Source organism: Manis javanica, chromosome 7, assembly GCF_040802235.1.
Source record: "Manis javanica isolate MJ-LG chromosome 7, MJ_LKY, whole genome shotgun sequence".
Taxonomy (NCBI): Eukaryota; Metazoa; Chordata; class Mammalia; order Pholidota; family Manidae; genus Manis; species Manis javanica.
This window is the reverse complement of record NC_133162.1, coordinates 104116489-104137793: the sequence shown is the minus strand read 5'-3', so window position 1 is coordinate 104137793 and position 21305 is coordinate 104116489. Positions and strand designations below refer to the sequence as shown.

Genomic DNA, 21305 nt, shown 5'->3' with positions numbered 1-21305 from the left:
ACCTCACTCCCCCTGCTTTGAGAGAAATCTTCTGCATCCGTGGATGTCTTGCTGCCCTTGTCTAGCCTGGATTAATACTTAGTCCATAGGCACACACCTGATCATCTGATCATCTATATTTGCCTTCTTACAGCACTAAACTATGTTTTCTACCTTTATCTTGCATCTACCTACCACTTCAGCATTTTATTAAAAATAAAAATAATAATAATAATAGGAGAAATGTGGGATCAACATATAAATCAAGTACAAAAATCAAATGAATATTCATATTTGACCTGATGGTTTATAGGTCATATTGCATGATCAAAACCGAAAGTTTCTGTGATGAATGCCCTTGTACTGTTCACCATGTAAGAATTTATTCACTCTGTAAGAATTCGTTCACCATGTAAGAACTTGTTCGTTATGCTTCAGAAGATTGGAGACTGACGAGAATTAGGCTTGAGATGGATTAATGATTGTACATTGAGCATTGACCCCCCTATACTGAATTTTATTGTTGTTAACAACCATTTGATCAATAAATATGAGAGATGCCCTCTCAAAAAAAAAAAAAAAAAAAAAAAAAAAAAAAAAAAAAGGTTAAGTTGGGCACTAAACTATGTTTTCTACCTTTATCTTGCATCTACCTACCACTTCAGCATTTTATTAAAAATAATAATAATAATAATAATAATAATAATAAGGGAGAAATGTGGGATTCACATATGTATCAAGTATAAAAATCAAACGAATAATCATATTTGACCTGATTGTTTATAGTTCATGATGCGTGATCAAAACCAAAAGTTTCTGTGATGAATGCCCTTGTACTGTTCACTATGTAAGAACTTGTTCACCATGTAAGAACTTGTTCGTTATGCTTCAGAAGATTGGAGACTGTTGAGAATTAGGCTTGGGGTTGATTAATGATCGTGCATTGAGTCCCCTATACAGAATTTTATTGTTGTTAACAACCATATGATCAATAAATATGAGAGATACCCTCTCAAAAAAAATAAATGGTTAAGTTGGTAAATTTTATGTTATACATATTTTACCACAATTAAAAACATTGAAAAAAAAAAAAAAAAAAAAAGTTACAGAACAGTACAAATGTCCAAACAGGATGTAAAGGCCACTTAGAGGAGGGAAATAATGAACTCTTTGGGGCAGTAAAGGGTGGTGGTAGTAGCAATCATAGAAGACTTCCAAGAAATAGGGACTTCTGGGCTGGGTTTTGTAGGCTGAATAAGAGTTAGTGGCTTATCACAAACATCTGCTGGGCAGATAACTGGTGCTCAATAAAGAGCTGTTGAATTGAATTGAATGATTTTGGCAACCTGGAGCTTTGATCAAAGTAGAAGTATAAAAAGACAATATTCTAAATCCAGAGAGGCATTATACAGCCAGAGGGAGACATAAGCAGTAATTTACAATCTGGTTAACAAGCCCACTTAGAACGCAGAATGTCTGCTTTTTTCTCTAACAATTATTTCATCCAGTCACCAAATTTCCCTAAATTTGCTTGACTATTCTGAAATTTTCCTGCAGTAGCTCTAATAGGGAAGGTTTATTAATCAACAAATGTATGAGACAGTGTTTTGAACAAATGAGCACAACTTACTGTGAAAAAGAATTAAGGGCACTGCCTTTTCCATGAAGGCTAAGTAATGGCACAGGGAAAATATTATTCACAAAAATACCAAGAGAGCTAGAGAAGATGGGGTGGGGGCTGCTCCTCAGAAGAGAAGCACCGCATGGAGGGGTTGGCTTGTCCTTCCTGCTTGGTTGCGTGTGAGGGAATCTTTTGCACAAACTCTCTGCTCCCCACTCAGTCCTGGCCAAACCTTTAGTAGCATTACTAGGTCTAGGACATATCAAGTGCACATGGATTTCAGTGGAAAGGCACACTGGAGCCGAGAGACAGATTCAGATATCAGCTGGCAGGCAGAATCTAGAGGTCAGGTCAGGAGCTGGCCTACGCAGGAGGAGTGGTACTGGTTCTAGGCCACGATATTGGGGTTTGGGCCAAGCTGAAGCCAGATATTTGAGGGATAAGGGACACATTTGCTATTTATGTTACAGCTGGGAGATCCAAGACCTCACCCAGAAAAAGCATTCAATCAATATTGACTGATTGACTGGATTGAACACGTTTCAGTCGCCTGTTAGCAGTCACCGTTCTCAGCCCATGCTGTCCTCAGAGGGGTGAACTCTGTCCGCGGGAAGCCACTGGGGCCGACTCCCAGCAACGGGTGTGAATGTGTGTTTCCGGAAGGACAAAGGGCAAGCTGGTTGTGAAGCTGAGCTGTGCTGACCAATCTCTACGGATGATCCCTGCACATACTCATCTCAGAGCCAACAAACTCACTCCTGAAAGGGTTAAACATACCCTCCACCCCCACCCCCCGTTCTATACCCTTCTACTCCCGGGGCCTATCTGGGAGGAACAGAAATGTATGCCCAGTCCACAAGTGTGGGAATGCGCATGGCAGCACTCTTCATGACAGCAAACACTGGAGACAAGCCCAGACGTCCACCAAGTGGGGAATGGATAAACAAACTGTGGTATGCCCGCACAATGAAATATGAGTCAGCAATTAAAAAAAAACTTGACACATGAGTGTGCACGAACCTCACAAACGTGCTGAATGGAACAAGCCAGAAATCTCCACAAAAGGCAAACAAACGTAGAGGCAGAACACAGAGCAGTGTTTTCTTGGGCCTGGAGGAGGGAGCAGCGACTGACTACAAATGGGCACAAATGAGTGTTTTGGGGGAGATGGAAATGTTATAAAACTAGATGGCGGTGGAAATTGCACAACTCTATCAATTTACTATTAAAAAAACCCACTGAATTGTACCCTAACAAGGAGTGAATTTTATGGTCTGTAAATTACACCTCAATAAAGCTGTTAGACACACCTCAGATGGTTTTGGGTTCCTACCACAGCAAGTAGTCAGGCTTTCGGAGGACTTACTCCACACCAGGCACTGTTCTTAGTCCTAAACGTGTATTAACCTACTGATTTCCCACCAACCCTAGGGATAGGAGGTATTACCCCCATTGCACAGAAGAGCAAGAAGCAAAGAGAGGTTAGAAAACTTGCCCAAGGTCACAGAGTGGGGGCAGAAGCAGACTGCCGGCGCCAGTGCTGGGTCACCAGCTGCCCAGCCTCTGTGGGATCAGGAATGGCTGGGCAAACAGCAGCCATTGATTTTTCAAAAGAGCAAACATTCCCCACGCTGGTGCCAACCTTCCTTGCTTTCCATTTCCTTTTCCTCTTTCCCTGTAATCAACTTCTGCCACCACTACCCCTTACCCTGGACTATCCAGATTCACTACCCGGCTTGTTCCACATCTCCCACTCCCCAGGGAGTTCAAGGCAGGGTCTGATGAACCAGATTTCCCAGGACCTAATGCTGGTTCCACAGCAGCTCTTGGAGTTAACCCTTTTTCCTATCTCCAGAATGCTTTTCACATGAATTACACAGCTCTTGTAAAATAATATGAGCACAGTCATCCTGTATATCACAAAGTCTTTGCAGGAAGCAGAAAATAGGGTTGAAAAGTGTATGTATAGTTCTCAGAAATCAATCCGAACAGTGCTTTTCCTTCAAAAGAACCTGTAAGTCTCTAGCCTGAGGCAGATACCTAAGTCTTTCCAAAGAAATGCATAATGAGAACCTTAACTGGCCCAGACACACTCAGGTTAGGGAAGAATAATGCTCTGATCTTAGATTCCAAAGTTTTCCTAGGCGCCATCTCCCCAGCTGTTGGGGGAGAGCACATCTTCTAGAGAACTGGTTTAAAAGAGCTTGCAATCCAAACCCACATTTTTCTTAGAATAAAGGGGAGGAGTGGACATCAAGGGAAAAAATCAAGTGGTTTTACTAAAGCCAGGATTTTTTACCCACTGGTTGCTGGTGCCCAGGTTGGCTGGCTATGAGGAAGGTTTCTTGCTGTCAGCTGTACCCTGAAGCCTGGGCCTCTCCAATGGCTGTCAGTTTGCTTCCTCTGGTTCCTGCTGCCTTGGGTGAGCATGATGGACAAGCTTGGAAGGGTTCTGGGGTAAGAGCCTCCCCTTCCCCCTTGCAGATCACATGGAGGACTCTGAAGGCAGAGAGCTGCAATGCTCCTGCAGTTCAAGGGAAGGAAGCTTGAGCTGCCATCACTTCTTTAGAGCTTCAGGCTCCTGTTCACCCCTCTCTCCAGGCTCACTGTCCTCTGAAGATATTTTTCTAGCTGCAAAAACAACAAACACCCAAGCTCTAATGTACTGGAGCCTGAGCTGATGGTTAAAGGTGGAGCACCCAATCTGTGAAGCAGTGGGGTCTTGGCTTCCTGTCTTCCCTCTGGAGTTGGGGGAACATTTTGGCTTCAATAAAACTCTCCAGAGGCCAGGGATGAACTCAGAATTGGCCCTGTTAGCAGCACCTAGAGAATATTTAGTGAGAAATGCCCCAAACAGAAGATTCCTAGAATGATTTTCCTAAAACCCCGTCTGATAGCCTCACCATCCTTATCCCCTTCTTCAGCTGCCTGTTGTCCCAGAATCAAATCAGAACTCTCTGGCTGAGCCTAAGCCTGTTTTTATGATGAACTTCCAATAATTCGCTACCTCTTCTCTTTTTCCCCAAGGCCTTTGTGTGTAGACTTGTACCCTCCTCTCCAAACCCCCAGTTTGCTTTCAAGATTCATCTCCTGTAAAATGCTTCCAGAGAGACTCTCCCATTTCCCCCCTTCCCAGCTGCAAGCTGACTTACGTGATTCCAAAGCATCCCGCTCACATCACTATTACAGGGTGTGACTGATGGGAGGGGCACTGCCTGTGGACTCCACTGGCTTCTCTGTATGCCTGAAGCTACCTGACATTGTCCCTTGATGTCATTTCTTCCCCTAATCCCACCACAGTCCATGGCACACTCCAGTTGATAAATATGTACACAGTGGATGAGCAAATTAACAACAGCAGGCAAAACAAATTTCTGGATTTCTGTGAATTGCAGAAATCTGCAGAAAAGTCTACACCCAGTAGGTAGTGTGAAAGGGCAGTTTTTAGCATGTTTTCCAGAAGACAATTTTTGTGACACGTTTTCCAAATCGTAAGGTCCAGATGAGTGGCTGGGTTCCTGTTACACATGAATAAAAAAAGGTGCACACAGCCATTCATGCTCTCATACACTTATTCCTTCAACTGGGAATACTGTGCACCTGCAGTGCACCAGGCAGGGCACCTGGGATCCAGAGGTGAGCCAGCTGAGTGTGGCCCTGTGTGATGGAGCGTTTAGCAAGGTCTGCTTGGGGAATGGGGCTTTCCTGGTTGAAAGGAAGCTTAGTAACATATTTGCAGAGAATCGGCCACAGGAGAACTTTTAAGGACTGGCTGGGATTCAAGGGTCAAACCTGATGAAGAGTCCTTTATACACTTGGAAGTGAGTAACCATTTTCCCTGCAAGGACATGGGGACAGTAAAGGAGAATGTGGTTTTGGGAGTAGCTGCACGGGTCCTGGGAGAATCCTGACAGACTCCCGTGACAGTAAGAACTGAGGTGTCTGGACACTCACTACCAGAGGAGACCGGGGCTGCTCTCTGTCAGTAGGAGGGGCTGGCAGCTCTGCGAGGTAAAAGCAGGTGGGAAGGTGAGCCCGCGCTCAGACCACACTGGCACCGGACCCCGATCCACGATGGGTGGGCCGGTGGCTGCAAGTCTCAGCTCCCGTTCCCCAGAGAATGGGCTACATTGCCACCTCCCCAGATTACTGTAAGGATTAAATGGGATGAAACATTGTGACACGTCAGGTACACACTGGCATGGAGTCTGTGTGTAAATGGCTGCTGAAGTTAGGATGCTGCTGGGTCATTCTTAACTTAGGTGTGGTGCAAAGACTGAATGAGGTAATGATTAAATGCTGAGTCCTCATGGTAAAGTCTGAGGAGATATTATACTTACATAAGAATGTATTACGATATAATCATATGATATGATATATAGCGTGGTGTAATGCATTAGGTAATCAGCAGTACTAGAATGCATTCGTTGAGCACTATGTGCCAGCCCCGGTCTAAGCACTTTACGTGTGTTAGCTCAGTTAACCCTCCCATAAGCCCTATGGGGCTCTGTTATTATGCCTCTTACGGGGGGAGGAAACTAAGGCACAGACATGCTGAGTAACATGCCCACATCATACAATCAGAAAGTCCTGGTGGTGGGACTGGACCCCCGGTGGCAGAGCTGCAGAGCAAACACCCAGAATACCAGACATGCCCCCGAAGCCGGGCCAAGCTCTGCCTCTCCAACAGCAGTTAGGACTGCCCATTGCTCACCCGTTGGCCACCTCAAATCCCTCCTCTGAAACCCATGCTGGGCCCACAGTCTATGCTTACTTACATTCCAACACACCATTTCTATTTTCAACCCACACACTCCTCATCCCCTAATATGTAAAGATCTCTTGATCACCCCAAGACACACTGCTTTGCCTTTTAAGAGGAGTCCCTTATTTGGGGCTCTGGTCTAGGAGTTCATGTACCCCTGCCCCAGGGGCTCAGAGTCTATTTTTAGCTGTGCTGCTTTTGAAGCCCAAGGAATCAAAACGTTACAAAATTACCACATCTACATACTTGGCCTTTTCTTCCAGGAGCACCAGCCAGTTTCCAAACTCTGTTGGGGGTTGGGGGGACTCTTGGAACCCTCCCCTGCTTTGAAACAAAGTTCTGCTTTTTATCTCTTTTATTTACTTAGGTTTCATTTGAAAAGGGGTCCTGTTTTAAAGATGTTTGAAAACCACTAAAAGTCCTAACATGTTTGGAGTTACTGAATACATATTAAAGGAATGCTTATAAACCACTGGTTTCAGTTCTTGACATTTTTAGGGTGAGAAATGAACATCAGGCAGGACCAGAGAGCCATTTCGTCGTCCCTTTCCTCGCTCAAGTCTTTGTGATGCTCCTTGGAATCCAATCAGAACACAGGTCTGTTGGTCATCTCGACCATCCAGTCTCTCCCATTGTAAGTTTCCACTTGACCTTTTACCATCATGAAGAACATTTTTAACCCAAGGACAGACCGACTCCCTTGGGTGACCATGACAGGGCATGCTTTAAAATTCCAACAAGTAATTAAAAGCTTCTGAAATCTTCCAAAGCCAAGAAAATAACCACTGAAACATGGTGAACAGTTAACTGTTCATGAGAGTCCTGTGGGGAAACAGGATAGGTGGACAATGAAGAGCCTTACCTGTTTTTCAATGAAAGCATTGATCCTCTGCAGCATCCCCTCACATGTGAACTCATATGGCATGTATGGCTCAATCTGCAGAAACAGAACATGGTCTCATGAAAGAGGACACAGAACATGTGACATGTACCTAATCCTTCACTGAATCAGGTGCCAACACTTGCAGCAGCCTTATGAGGTGCCAAGACTATGAACTTGCATGTGAACAGAAATTAGTTCACCACCTTACTCTGCTCCTTACTAGCTGTGGGACCCTGATTAAATTACCTACCATCTCATGTACAAAATGGCTATAAGAGAAACCCACCTCTTTTAAGCTGTGGTGAATATTATATGGGAAGAAAAAGAGTAAAGTGTTAGTTTCATGTCTAGCACATAGTAGGCATTCAACAAAAGGTAGGGTGTATCAGTTGTTAGAAGGTAAACTCCATGAGGCAGGCTCCACGGCTGCTGGGTTGTCTTTGTATCCCAGCACTGAGCTGTGTGGCACACGTAAGAACTCAACAAACCCCGTTGAATGAATGCATGCTCACAGCTCTGCAAAAGGCACGTGGTAAGTGGGTTAAGGACCCAACACAGTGACCAAAACACTGGTTTGAGTTAGTAGGTGAGGTGAGCATGTACCTAAAGAACTCTTGGTACAAAACTAGGTGCATGAAGTACCAAGAAGGGTTCAGCTAGAGGGTTCTGGGAGGCTAGAAGGTCAAAGCAGACATCTGCTCATGCTGGGCTTTTAAGACCAGCCTGATTCTAGCAAGCCAAGATGTAGAAGATGTTCCAGGTAGAGCGAGTAGTGGGACATCAGACATGAGAGAAGGATAGCAGGTGGATAGAGCTGGAAATCATGGGGCTGGTGAGACAAGGCTGGGAAGAACTTCACTGTATTTCACAAAAAGATTTCTACATTTAGGAGCTTAGAGTTAACATTGAAGGGTAGCAGGAAACCCTAGAAGGTGCTTCACTGGGACATAGGAGGCAATCTGATCAATACTGTGACACCTAAGGGGAAGAAATGTGGGTTTGATCATTGCTGCACAGCATCTTTGCCAACATTATGATGCCTATTTTTCAGGGAAGCGAGCTAGTATTACCAAACTGGAGTGGAAATTTCACTAGGGAGAAAATCACCAGTAATTCAGTCTGTCACAGCTTTAAAGGGCCCAACAGCACTTGTCAGCAACAGGATAGAGGGGAACCTTCACCATCTCCCTCTTGAGGCTACCCTTGCCTATCTCAAATCTACAGGGTGGAGAACTGTATAAAACATCTATGAGTTGAAGCCTGCTAGAAATGGGACACTCAACAGAGCAGACATCCTTCTGTGGGCAGCCAACTGGTTGGTCTCCAGGCACCTTCTCCCCTTTTTGGGGTGTGTTGGTTCACACATTACATTTGAAATCTTCAACCATGATTGTCAATTCCATGACACATATTTTTATGCACAAATGGTACATCACAGAAGTTGAATCTCAGCCATCTTCCCTATATCCATCTGGAGAGAGTTAGAAGAGGCTGAGCCATAAGAATACTGATATCAGGGCAGAACTATTCTGCAAGAACAGAGATCATTTTGTTCTTGATCAATTCATCCAGAAGAGCTCAAAATACCTTTAAAAATTAAAACACTGACTTCCATGTTGCAATCCTGCCCCTTCTCATCTCAAGCTTTTGCATTGGCTGTGTCCTCTCTGACCCAGACACAGCCCTTCACACCAAATGCATATTTTTTCTTTTCTTTTAAAGGATATTTATTTACTTAACCCATGGGTAATTTCAGAAGCTTTCTGTAACTGGCCTACAGATATGTCTCCTTCTAAAGGCTCACAGAAGGAACAAAAAGAAATGACAATAGAGGACTTGTCATATCGGGCTGATTTAAAGGGGACAAGTAAAATTTCTAAAGTAAAATAAATAGTGGTGGTCTTCTGTAATGAGACCAACAGATCCAGTTATGTGGTGGGAAACAGGCTGAATACTTGAACACCATTCCTACAACATTTTTCAAAGGGCATCCATTAGAAATGGAAGTGAATTAATGCAAAGGGCTCAATGCAATAAACACAGAAAACTGGCTCTTCCTGTGTCTTCCTACCAACCAAACCCAGTTTAATCAAGGAGATGCTGACTCCTTGCTTGCTCTGTGACCAGTTCACATTTTTAATGGATATGAAGCCAAACAATTTTCCTATAAAGGAAAAGCAAAAAAGGAAATCGTACTCTAGAGCTACCTCTGCCAGTGAGTTCCATTAGCCATTCTGCTGTGGATGATCTAGACCTTCCATGGTCCCACCTGACAGGTGGTTGGCATCATTTAGTGGGAGATTATTTTAGAAGGTAGCAGAAGGCCAGGAATTGAGTCCTTTATCTACTATGAGATTTTAAATCAGACATATCCTGCAATTTCTCTTCATGATTTCAAACGTAAACTAGGACATGTCATTCCCCTGCTCCCATGATACCTATGATAAAATCCTGCATCCTTATCACGGTTTGTTAAGAGGCCTTACATATTCTGGCTCCTTTTATGGTCTCTTCTATTTCTGATGAGAGGTTGGTGAGCGTTCACAGTGTTACCTCCCTGAATGTTATAAATTTCTCTCTGGCTGCTTTCAAGGCTTTTTCCCCTTTTGTTTTTATGTTTTTGTGTTCAATATTTTTTCTTTATATTTATCCTTCACTGAGCTCCCAGGATCTGTAGATTGTCATTCATGAATTTTAGAAAATTAGCCATTATCTTTTCAAATATTTCTTCTGCTCATTCCTTCCTTCCTCTGAGATTCCAGTTACACACAGGTTAGGCTCTTTAATACTGTCCCACAGATCTCATATACTCTTTTTTATTTGATTCTTTTTTTTCTCTTTGTGTTTGAATTTGGATAATTTCTATTGGTTAAGTCTTCAAGGTCACTGATATTTTCCTGTTGTGTACAAAGAGTCCTTGATTCTTGATATTATATTTTTTAGTTCTAACATTTTTTCATTTGGCTTAAAAAAAAAGGTTTCTATTTTCCTGCTGAAATTTCCCATCTGTTCACATATGTTGCTCACCTTTTCATCAAGTCTTTTAATATATTTATCTTAGCAGTTTAAAGTTGCTGTCTGGTAATTCCAACATCTGAGCCATTTCTACATCTGGTTTTATTGACTGTTTTCTTGCTTAATGATGGGTCATGCTTTGCTGTTTTGAGTGTCAAGTAACTTAAAATATTGTAATTAAATATTAGGAAGTTTGGCATCAAATTTCTGACCCATTTCTAATGAGTATAAGGATTTTAATGACAATAGTTTTTGTATTAATCTCATCTGTTACTTCATGTCTCTTTTCTACTCTTATCTTTCCTTTTACTTTATTTCATGCTTTCCCCCCAACCCCTTTAAAATTTTATATCATTTTAAACAAGTCAAAGAGACCTAGGCTTCAATCCAGTTTCTACTATTTACTGGCTGTGTGACCTTGGGTAAATTATTTAATTTCTTTAAACCTTAATATTCTCATTTACAGAAGAATTAAATGAGATTAAGCTCATAAAGATATAGGGAAAGATTCTAGATGTGTACAAAGAGGTTCTCTGTACATAAGAGCTACTATAATAATTTTGTTTCTTAAGTGGTCTTAAGTAGTTTTTGGAATAAAGTGGAAAACGTTGATCAGAGTTTTAAAATGTGGAGCCCTGAAGGCTCCATGGAGTGAACAGAGCCAGTCTCGCATAGGGGTGAGCAAACGCGACGTCGTGCCCCGCTCTCAGTGCTTTACCTGTCAGCATGCCCGTTGGATGTGTTTGGCAAAAGGAATCTATTACCTAAACACTTTTGCATTCCATGATTCAAGATTTTCTGCTTCTTTGTTAGCTTTTAAATCACTGCTCTTCAAGGGTATGTGCACTTAACTAACGTTGTGGCTTGAATGATGTTTCCCCCAAAGATATGTCAGATATGTTGAAGTCCCAATAGCTATGAATGTGACCTCACATGGAAATCGGGGGTCTCTGTAGACATGACCAAGATGAGGTCACACTGAATCAGGAAGGGCCCTCACTGAATATGACTGATGTCCTTGTAGGAAGGGGAGTGATAAGAAGTCCTTATGGGAAGTGTACATATAGATGTACACATATGCATGAGCGCACACACACAGGGAGAGTGCCACGTGATGATGGAGGTAGAGATTAAAGCGCTTCATTTGAAGCCAAGGAATCCGTGAGGCCAGCAGGATGGCGTGAGGCAAGGAAGAGTCCTCTACAGAGGCTTTGCAGAGAGCATGGCTCTACCAACATCCTAATTTCAGAAATACAGCCTCTAGAACTGTTGAAAGAATAAAACCCACTATTAAAGCCACTAAGTTTGTCATTCTCCTGTTATGGCAGCTCTAGAAACTAATACACTAAGGGGCTTGGGGACTCGGGAGAAGGACCCTCTGATCTCCATGGAATGACCTCTTGTGGCGAAGCGGTAGATGTGTGGCAGGTATCTGAGGTAGCCCAGCGGCACCACGCTCCACTCAGCACTTCTCTGGGCTCGGCCACCGAGGTCTGAGGAACTTCTGCCCCAAACTGCTGAGACCAGGACTGGGAGCGTACGGGCCTGCCGTGGGAAGCGCTGCGCAGCTGCAGCAAAGCTCAATAACCAGGGTGTCTATAACGGGCAGGACGTGGCTAACACAGAGGAGTGCTCTTGCTCCCGGGGAGATGTTCTGGATAGGAGGAAACTGGCAGTTCAGTGGGTTACCTTTTATTTCCCAAAGGGGAAAAATGGCCCTTTGCATGCTATTCATCCCAGGATATATATATCCCTTTCCAATCTCTTCCTCTTTACTCACAGTGTGTCTTGAACCTGTGCCCTCCAAGGCTCACTTCTCAGTTCAGCTTTGTAAATTCCTACTCATTCCTACTTAATGCTGCATTTTCCAGGAAGCCTCTGCCTGCTTCTACTTCTCGATCTTTTGTGCACAGGTGTCGGCACTGAACACACTCTGCAAACATCTGTTCCTCTGTTTCTCTATTCATGAGGTAAATCACCATGCTGGGTACTGAGAATACAACAGTGAGACATGTACTTCCTGCCCTCATGTTGCTTAGTCTACTGGAAATCCAGACTATCAATGACAAAACAAAGATTATATTATTGTATATGTAATACTAACTTAATGTTGACTAAACACTTGCTACTGGCAGACACTGCACTTAGGTGCTTTATATTTATTCTCTCATGGAATCTTCACAAGTACCTATGAAGTAGGTAATAGCCTACATGAGAGATGAGGATACTGAGGCTTGGATGAAAGGGCATGAGGGGGTGCTCCTATGAGGGGGGAGAGCTGGAACCCATCCTGAGCTGTCTGATTCGAGCCTGCCCACACAGACATGTCCACAATGCTTCTCTTAAGGAATTATAAAAGAGTGTGAAAAGTGCTCCAATAGGAGGGATCCACAGGGCAGGTGCATCTGATAGAGTCCCTGACAGTCCTGGGGTTGGGGTTGGGAGAGAAGATAACCTGACCCATACCTATTGGGTGGTAAGCTTTCTACAGGCAGGGAGCCAGCCTTGATTATGTTTATGGGAGCGAGTGTCCCCTAAAGTGGTTCAGAGGTGCTCTGAATACAGCAGGTACTTAATAAATGTCTGCCAAACTGATCAGAGGAATCCAGAGAGGTAACTCACTTATAGGAAATTCTGTCAGATGTTTAGGTAGAAAAGCCAAAGAAATAAATGCAATATGAAAGCAATTCCCAGCATTTCCTTAACCTTCTTACTTTTTGTAGTGGAGCAGGTCTATTTTTTCTGATCTTTGTGAGAGCTATAGAATCAAGTCTCTGAAACAAGTATAATTCAAGTTCCTACTGTCGGGTCTGGGGCCCAGGAGTCATGTCAAAAGGTCTGTAGGTACACACACACAGCTGGACACCAGCTCTGTTTCCATTTCACAGAACATCCATGAAATCCCCACGTCAAATCCTACAGCATGGATGTTTTCTAATTCCAAAGTTAAGCTGACATGGAAATATTTCAATAACTCAAACAAATTGCCTGTGATGCTTTCCATACATGCCGTTCACTTAACGAATGGAGAAAAATGGAATAAAAGAAACAACCTTCTGACTTAAAATTGCTTTCACTGCATCCTCTACTTCCTCCTGATTGCTCAGGTCAACAGTCCAAACATGCGGCCGGCCAATAAAAACTTCAGCATAAGGGTGCTGGGAGGTCAGCTGGAAAAGAAAAGAAAGAATACCTCAGTCTCACAAATACTTTTTTTTATTAAAAACCTTCTGTGCTAGATGAAGCATTATGCTTTTTATGGTACTGAACTGTGCTTGTGTAGATAACACGACACTCTTGTCCTCCCCTTTGGCGATCACAACCTCCAGAGCCCCCGTAGGCAGGTAACAGCAAAACAGCGATGACTCCACATCTTGAATCCCACTTGGAAAGAAGAGTTAGAATGCCATCCCCAGATGACACGGAGGTTGCTGCAGGTGGCTTTAAATGCCGAAGTCACACCACAGAATAATGAACAGTTTTCCCTCTGTCATATCCCAGCCCTGAAAATCACCTGGATCCAAAGAATATCTGTTATAAAATACCAGGTAGGATAGACAGGTAAGCATGAGAACACTGCAACACAGCCAAAGCCTTTACAGTCATAGAAAAACAGAATTTTGGAATGGTTTCAGGAAGAACCGTGAGTATAACATTGGAGCCTTAATATTTATAAAGACAATTTGGATTCAAAAAAGCAAGGAAAGGGAGTTTGTGTTCTAAAGGAGTTTGTTTTATTTTAAGAAGAGAAAGGTGTCCAAAGATACCCACTGTGAATACTGGTAATTCTCAGCTCTTGAAGAATCCATTCTTCACAGCACAATTCACCCTTTCAACTTGTTTCCACCTTTTCTCTTGTATCCCTTTAAGGTCGTGGTGTGTAGGGAACATTCTGGACACTTGGGAGAACATTTTCAGTTCTCAGGAAGACTGGGGGATGCTGGCCTTGATCCATGGGTGAGGCCCAGACACGTCAGACACGCTGGGGTGCATGCTCCAGTCCCTCACAGGGCAGAAACCGTCCGCTTCCACATAGCATCTGCGTGCCCCACCAGGCTTGCATGCCGGTTCACAGAATCTAAAGCCTTGGCACAGTTTTAACACACATTCAATTTCCCAGGAACATAATTACCATGTAAATCAAGGGATGTTTGTGCTCTGTTTTATTTGGAACTTCACCAACAAGCCTTACCATTTCAGGAAAATTGTGGAAGCAATGTCAGTGCCACTCCAGATTGTCTGAGACTCCAGCACAACATGGCCAAAGCAGTCTGTATTTGTAGCTCTCACATTAATGGCAATTGCATATTGGATATGTGTGCATATGTTTAAAACTTAGCTTTTCTTTCATAATGCCAATTATAAGCTGACCATACTCAGCTGAGTATTTTATTCCTTTTAAATACAAACTTATTCACTGTAAGAAGGAATGAGACATGATGTCTTTGAGTGCAGTTCTTGCATATGGCATAGTATTTCTTGACTATATATACAAACAGATATGTATGACCGTATTGTAAATGATTTTCCTTTTTATTTCTCCTTTATATTAGAGTTAGGGAATCATTCTTTTTTTAAATTACATAGGTAAGCATGGTATATTATTTATGGATTTCTTTTCAGGAGAGGAAAGTAGATGTTACCATATACTTATAATAAAAAGAGGTGCTGGGTCTGGCAGGGCTGAGGCCCTACCTGGCAGAGGCTAGGATGGCTCTCTTTTTTTTTAAATCCAGATTTCAGTATACTCAGAAGACTGGATGACTTATAACTGGCTTCTCCATCTCACTCTTAGCCCCCATTCTGTGTATCCTAGCATGCTAGCGTTGTGTATATATTCACTACTTGGGGCAGGAAACGCAGAATACGTTACTGAGCCTCAGCTCCCAGGCTTTGCTGACACCTTTTCACAGAAATTATGAGGTGTCGGTCCCAGACTCTGCTCCTGCTCCTGCCTCTTCTGCCAGAGTAACCCCCTCACCGGCCTGTTCAGTTCCCCATCCTTCTGACATGTACCCTCTGCTTTTGCTCAGTTGTACAGTCAGTGATAGAATCTACAGAGGGCCCACAGGCTCATGGAGCTGGGGAAATGTCCATTTTTTTTTTCAGCACATATTTTAGATGCAACACATATCTGCTTTATGCTGGACCAGGAACTCTGCTAATCACCAGCACACACAGTATTAACTAGGTTTCGTAAGTATCAATGAGGATTCAGAGGTTTCGTGGGGTTTACAATTTTTCAAGACCACACAGCCAGAAAGTATCAGAGCAAATTCAAATCTAGATCTTTCAACAACAGATTAGCTTTTGACAGGAAGGATGATGACAACTTTAAAGGATGGAGCTCTTAAGACAAAGGCCAAAAGATGCCCTATGTAAACACATCTGCTAATCACTCTCTTAAAACCTGCCAATCTGAAAAAAAAAATCCCAGGTTGAATTTATGCCTGTATTAGACTTTTTCTGAAGATGAGCACAATGTCACACCACTTTCATTTTGTGGCCTGGAGAACAAACTACTTAATTCTTCCAATGGAATCGGATAAATTAAAGTCGCCATCAGTGTCACTAGTTAGCCATTTACATATTAGCAGTCTGTCTCCCCTCCCCTTCCTTTAAATAAGGTCCCTGCTTATTTAAAAGGTTGCTCTAAGCACTTTGAAAATACAAAATGCTGAGTCTTTACCATTGTATTCCTTTACATTTATGGAAAGTTACTTAATTTTATGAGTAAGGCATTTTGTGATTCATTATTCCCCCTCTGAACATTATGTTCCTCCTTGTTAATTTATTGAGAACCGTCTGATCTGAGATACTTCATTGTTTATCAATCAGTAAATTTATTGGAGTAGTTAGTAAAAGTAATGAAAATCCTATTAAATATGAGACATTACTTCAGAGTGGCTATTAAATAGGAGAACATGAGTTCTTTTTATGAAACAAAAAACAAACCAGGAAGATTTTCTAATTGTTTATAAAATGTCAGAATAATGATCAAGAACCTACTAATATGTTTCCCAATATGAAGATAAGAACCCAATTTACACTACATTTAAAGTATAACTTGAACTGACCACATTACTTAAGGCACTATGGAACTTTTTCCCGAGTGTACATTGTGGTTTAAAAATTGGTTCAATGCAAAAATAAGAGCAAAACTAATTCGTATTTAGAAATTTAGGCTTTTTCTTCTCTTCAAATGAAGGCAAAGAAGATCTGGATTGGTTTCTATGAATGAATTGTCACTTAGCTGGAAAGATAGTAAGGGCATAAAAAGATAGCTTGGTAATTATGTACACTTGGTTAAAACTTTTCCATTTGCTAAGTAAAGAAAAGAATAATTTCAAGGGTTTTTTTGATCCTTAGAAATCTGTAAAACTGTTAATTGCACTTTCCCAAATACAATCGTCTTTGGTTAGTGGGTATTTTCTGGCTTTTGTGAGCTGAAATAGCAGAGCCGGTGGCCGCCCTGGCTATTAGGTCAAGTTTGTTGGCTCCTCTGAAAGCTGAGGTATTGCTGGCTCCCAGCCTGCTCTCCCACAGACGCAGATGAGGAGGACATCAGATGGAACCTGCCCTCCTGCATAAAAGCAAAGTGACCTTCTTGGTGTTTTTCTCCAACTCATCAACATTCACACCTCTTAAGCTTGAAACACCTCCCCTGGCTCTTCCTTTTCCTTTGAAGAATAGCTCCTCCCTCCACCAACCCGTTCTCAGTTAACCCAGCACGTTCTTCACCTGGCACAACTCCAAGGTAGCTTCACCTCCCTGATTTACTTAGCTCTCTCTTCATGTATGTCTGTTGGTTACACATCTTTCTTATCACTCTTCCATATCAAAATTTGAATGCCTAGAAAATAGGAAATGTGTCTTCATAAGTTCCCCCAATGCAGCAAGTAGTACCATGGACCCCATAGGGACACAATAAACATCTGTCAACTGACCTTCTGCAGCCCAGCCCTCCTGGGGGAGCCCAGGGCTGACGGAGTGTCTGTGTGAGGTCACTTGCTGAGCAACTGTTGAAAGGATCCCACAGTGCTATTCTAGCCAAAGGCTCATTTAGAGGCTCTGGCGGAATTATCTGAAGGGACAGGAGGGAACAGTGTGATGAGGGGAGGGCTGCTCCAGCGCCTGTTCTCTTTTTATGCCATGAAAACTTCAGGATCTCAACAAAGAGCAAGTTACTTAGTGACAGCAACTGACAGAAAATAACAGACATACTTTCCTCAACAGCCTCACACTGGCTGATCTCTGTAACACCACAACATTCAGTGGGAAACAGGTTGTATTTAAGTGCATCCTAAATTTCTTCTCAGGAGAAAAGTTTTAACAAAGTGCCATCAAAATCTTTGGAATTATCAAAAACAAGCAGGTGCCAGTTGCCAAGTCATCTAAGATACTTTGAATTCATCATTTTCCAAATACAGAGGAATTGCAGTAATAAAAGAGCTGAGTTTCTTTACTTGTCACCCATTTAAAAATATCATGAGGGACAAAGACCATCACTGTTAGAAGACTGCAGTAGTAACTGCCACAGGCAAGATGCACTGATACACAGGAAAAATAAATGGGAAAACATCTGAGAACCAGGACATTTGCAGAGTCTTAATTTATTCCCCCGATATAGAAAAAATATATAACTTTACAGTGAATAAAGCCAGCACACACTACCTTTAACGGAGTGGTCAAGGTGCCACCACCAGTAATTAGGCGTATCGACATCAGGCACCCCTGGATATGATACACTGAGAAAGCCACATCACTTCTGTGCTATTTTTGCCAAAAATGAGTAAGCTCAAATGAATCATGAGAAAACATCAGGCAAATCCAAGTTGAGGGACAGCATATATAAAACTGCCTAGGTGTCAAGGTTATGAATGACAATGAAGAACCGGAAAATTATCATAGATTGGAGAAGACTAAAGAGACGTGACAAATTAAGTGCCATGTGAGACCCTGGATTGGGTCCTGGAACAGGAAAAGGACATAAGTGGTAAAACTGGGGAAGTTCAAATACAGTCTGTAGTTTAGATAATACTATGGTGCCAAAGTTAACTTCTTAGTTTTGATAACTGGACCTTGGTTTTGTTATGTGTTATCACTAGGGGAAGCTGAATGAAGGATACACTCAAAACTCTACTATTTTTGCAACTTTTCCATAAGACCAAATTATTTTCAAAAAAATTTCCAACAATTCCACTTGTAGGTACACACCCCAACAAGTGAAAGCAAGGACTCAAGCAGATGCTTGTACATTAACGGTTTACAGCAGCATCAATCACCAGACAAAAAGTGGACACAAGGATCTGTCCATTAACAGATGAATAGATAAAAAATGCGGTACATCCATACAATGGAATGAGGTCCTGACACATGCTACAATATGGATGAACCTTGAAGACATTATGTTAAGTCACGAAAGGACAAACACTGTATGAGTCCACCTACATTAGGTACCTAGAAAAGGCAAATTTACAGAGATGGAAAGTAGAAGAGAGGTTACCAGGGACTGTAGGGAAGAGAGAAAGGGGAGTTACCGTTTCTTGAGCACAGAGTTTCTGCCCAGGATGATAAGTAAGTTCTGGAGATAGATGGTGGCAATAGTTGTACAATGCTGTGAATGTACTTAATGCCAAAACCATACACTTTAAAACAGTTAAAATGCTAAGTTTTACATTATGTGTATCTTAAAACAAAAATGTAAAAATAAACACAGAAAATAACAAATAATTCTGGGCAGAAGTAAAACTTCAGAGATTTTCTTACACCTAAATTAAAATGTAGGGATGACCAATTTGTCTGCATTTCTTACCCTGAATTCCAAAATCTCCAAGAAGTCAGTCACATGCTAAAGCAGCGATTGCTAAATTGAGATGTTCTCACTGCTAGGGAGCATCTCTTCAAACCTTTTCCAAGAATAAACTCTGTGGTGCTAGACAGAGAGCTCCTGATCTGTGCCCTGGCACCTCCCACAGCACCTGGCTCAAGAACGGCTAAGGATTGACCTCCCCGAAAAACACAACTCTCCAAAATGAGGAATTCAGATTCATTATACTAGAAGGAAAAAGCAAGCAAACAGCCACTCACCCCCTACCCCCACACATGCACGCATACACGTACACACAGAGTTAACCCTTGTTGGAGGTTATCTATGCCAAAGGTTCTTCTTTTTGAGGAAAATTACAGATTTTGTTGATCTTCCTCCCTCTCCGTTAGCCTTTTCACCAATGATATGGAGGGTCAGAGAGAAGAACTCTAAAAATAATCAACTCTATGAACTAGTAAGATCTCTAATCAGTAAAGAAAAATCTTGAAATATGCATTTTATGTACTATGTGGGGAAAGGGGTTAAGGGAATTGACCCAGAAAGGTTTAAATGTAGCAAAACTGAAAAACATATGCTTTAAAAACAGTGCTCCTGCATGGCTGCTGTGTCATGGAGGGCTGTCTATCAGTATTCCCTCCCCACTCCCCCCAACAGACGGCCCTGAATGGGCAAGGGCACTGTCACAATTCCAACACTTAGAGGCTTCCTCCTTGGGAGCAGCCCACAGAGTCACTTATTAACTACACAGAAATAACGAGAAAATCAATCTTCTGGTTTCTTGTACACACCTGGTTCTGCCCAGAATCAGAAGCACCCAGCATGATCTCTCCTATGCTCTAAATGACTTCTGTTTATTGCCCCAAATCAAATCTGACTGCCTCCAATGGTGATCCATCACCCACTGCGGATTTTCAAGAGGAGCTAGGAAGGCAGTTCACACGAGGCATCTGCAAACAGTTCGTTCAGTGGCAGGACTATTCACAGGCCATGGTGGCTGATGTGGGCTGCAGTCCCAGGCACGCTGCTTCAGTCACCCATGAGACCTCCTGCCTCGCAAGGCCATCCATTCTTTAAGTGGACTGCACAGCCCACTTTTTATTTCCCACAGCCCATCCTGGAGAGTAGGTTCTTCAAAAATACCTGCTACTGGTGATTTTCTTATTCCATAAACTCTAAACATTCAGAAAATCAGAGTTTGGCTAATCAGAAGGCCAGAGATGTCTGTCTGAATTAAGGCAGAGTTCATGTAGAGTGAAAAGATCCCATGCTTCGTAGAGGGGCGGGAATTATATTTACCGTCCAAGGCTATGAAGTTTCAATGGGCTCCTAGCACTTGATAAATAGCTATTATCATACTGTTAAAAGTAGAATGACTTTTACAGATGCTTACCTCTCTCAGAGTTGGCTTGCCAATGAAAAAGTCTGTATTTTTGCTGCTTTTGGGTGGGTTGAACTTGGGATTCAGAAAAGCACACCCGTTTGCAATGGCCTCCAGGGGAGCTGGGCCCTCATAAGGAAACCCAAGTCCAACAAACAACTGTAAGACAGAAAAGCATACCATTTGTAAACAGTCAGTCAGGCCTGGTGCCCCTGGCTCACGGGGGCTATTCCGTGCTCCACTCCCACGTGGAACCTCAGGGACTTTGGAAGGTCCCCAGGCCCCGGGGGGTCGGTAAAGAGAAGTCAGCTTACATCAGGATGTGAAAAACATGAGCAGGGCTCTCCACAGGCTCGTGAAGCCGCTCAGCTCACCATGGTCTCCTTTGCTAAAACAGCCAAGTGGTCAGTGTTGGGAGGCAGTTGGTGGAGTAGGGAGGTAGGGTTATTAAAAGAATAAAAAAACAACAAAAACCAAGGCCCAACAATAATCTTTCTGTAACTCACTGGGAGACATGACTGGAAAAACACTTGCTTAACTAAACAGAAGGTTTCTTCATTGAACTGAAGGAACAACAGGCCCTTTCAGCAGTGCTAGGCGGAGGGACAGAAAGGTCACTTGGCAGTTTGATTACAGTTCAAATGGGGCTGCTTTAAAATGATGCTATGTCAGTAAACACAGGTCTTCAGAGTGGCATTTTCACTGGGGGACACCAACATCCTGGTTTCCACTTTCCTCTCAAAGTGGGGAGAGTGGCTGAATGGGCAGGGCTGCTGTCCCGTCCAGGAAGCAAACCATGCCTTTTCCCCACGGCAGACAATAGATGGCAGCAAA

The 21305-nt window shown here is 42.7% G+C and overlaps 1 protein-coding gene across 5 annotated transcripts in view; it reads right to left on the bottom strand.

Annotated features, from left to right (window-relative positions):
* MGAT5 (alpha-1,6-mannosylglycoprotein 6-beta-N-acetylglucosaminyltransferase) overlaps window positions 1-21305 on the bottom strand; it is a 362412-nt gene that overhangs the window by 19695 nt on the left and 321412 nt on the right. For all 5 annotated transcript variants that reach the window (XM_037017057.2, XM_037017059.2, XM_037017058.2 and 2 more), the window contains 3 exons: window positions 20484-20630; window positions 13317-13433; window positions 7228-7302 (listed from right to left, as the gene is read on the bottom strand). In XM_037017057.2, coding sequence (XP_036872952.1) covers window positions 7228-7302; window positions 13317-13433; window positions 20484-20630 — 339 coding nt within the window. The remainder of the gene's footprint in view (window positions 1-7227; window positions 7303-13316; window positions 13434-20483; window positions 20631-21305) is intronic.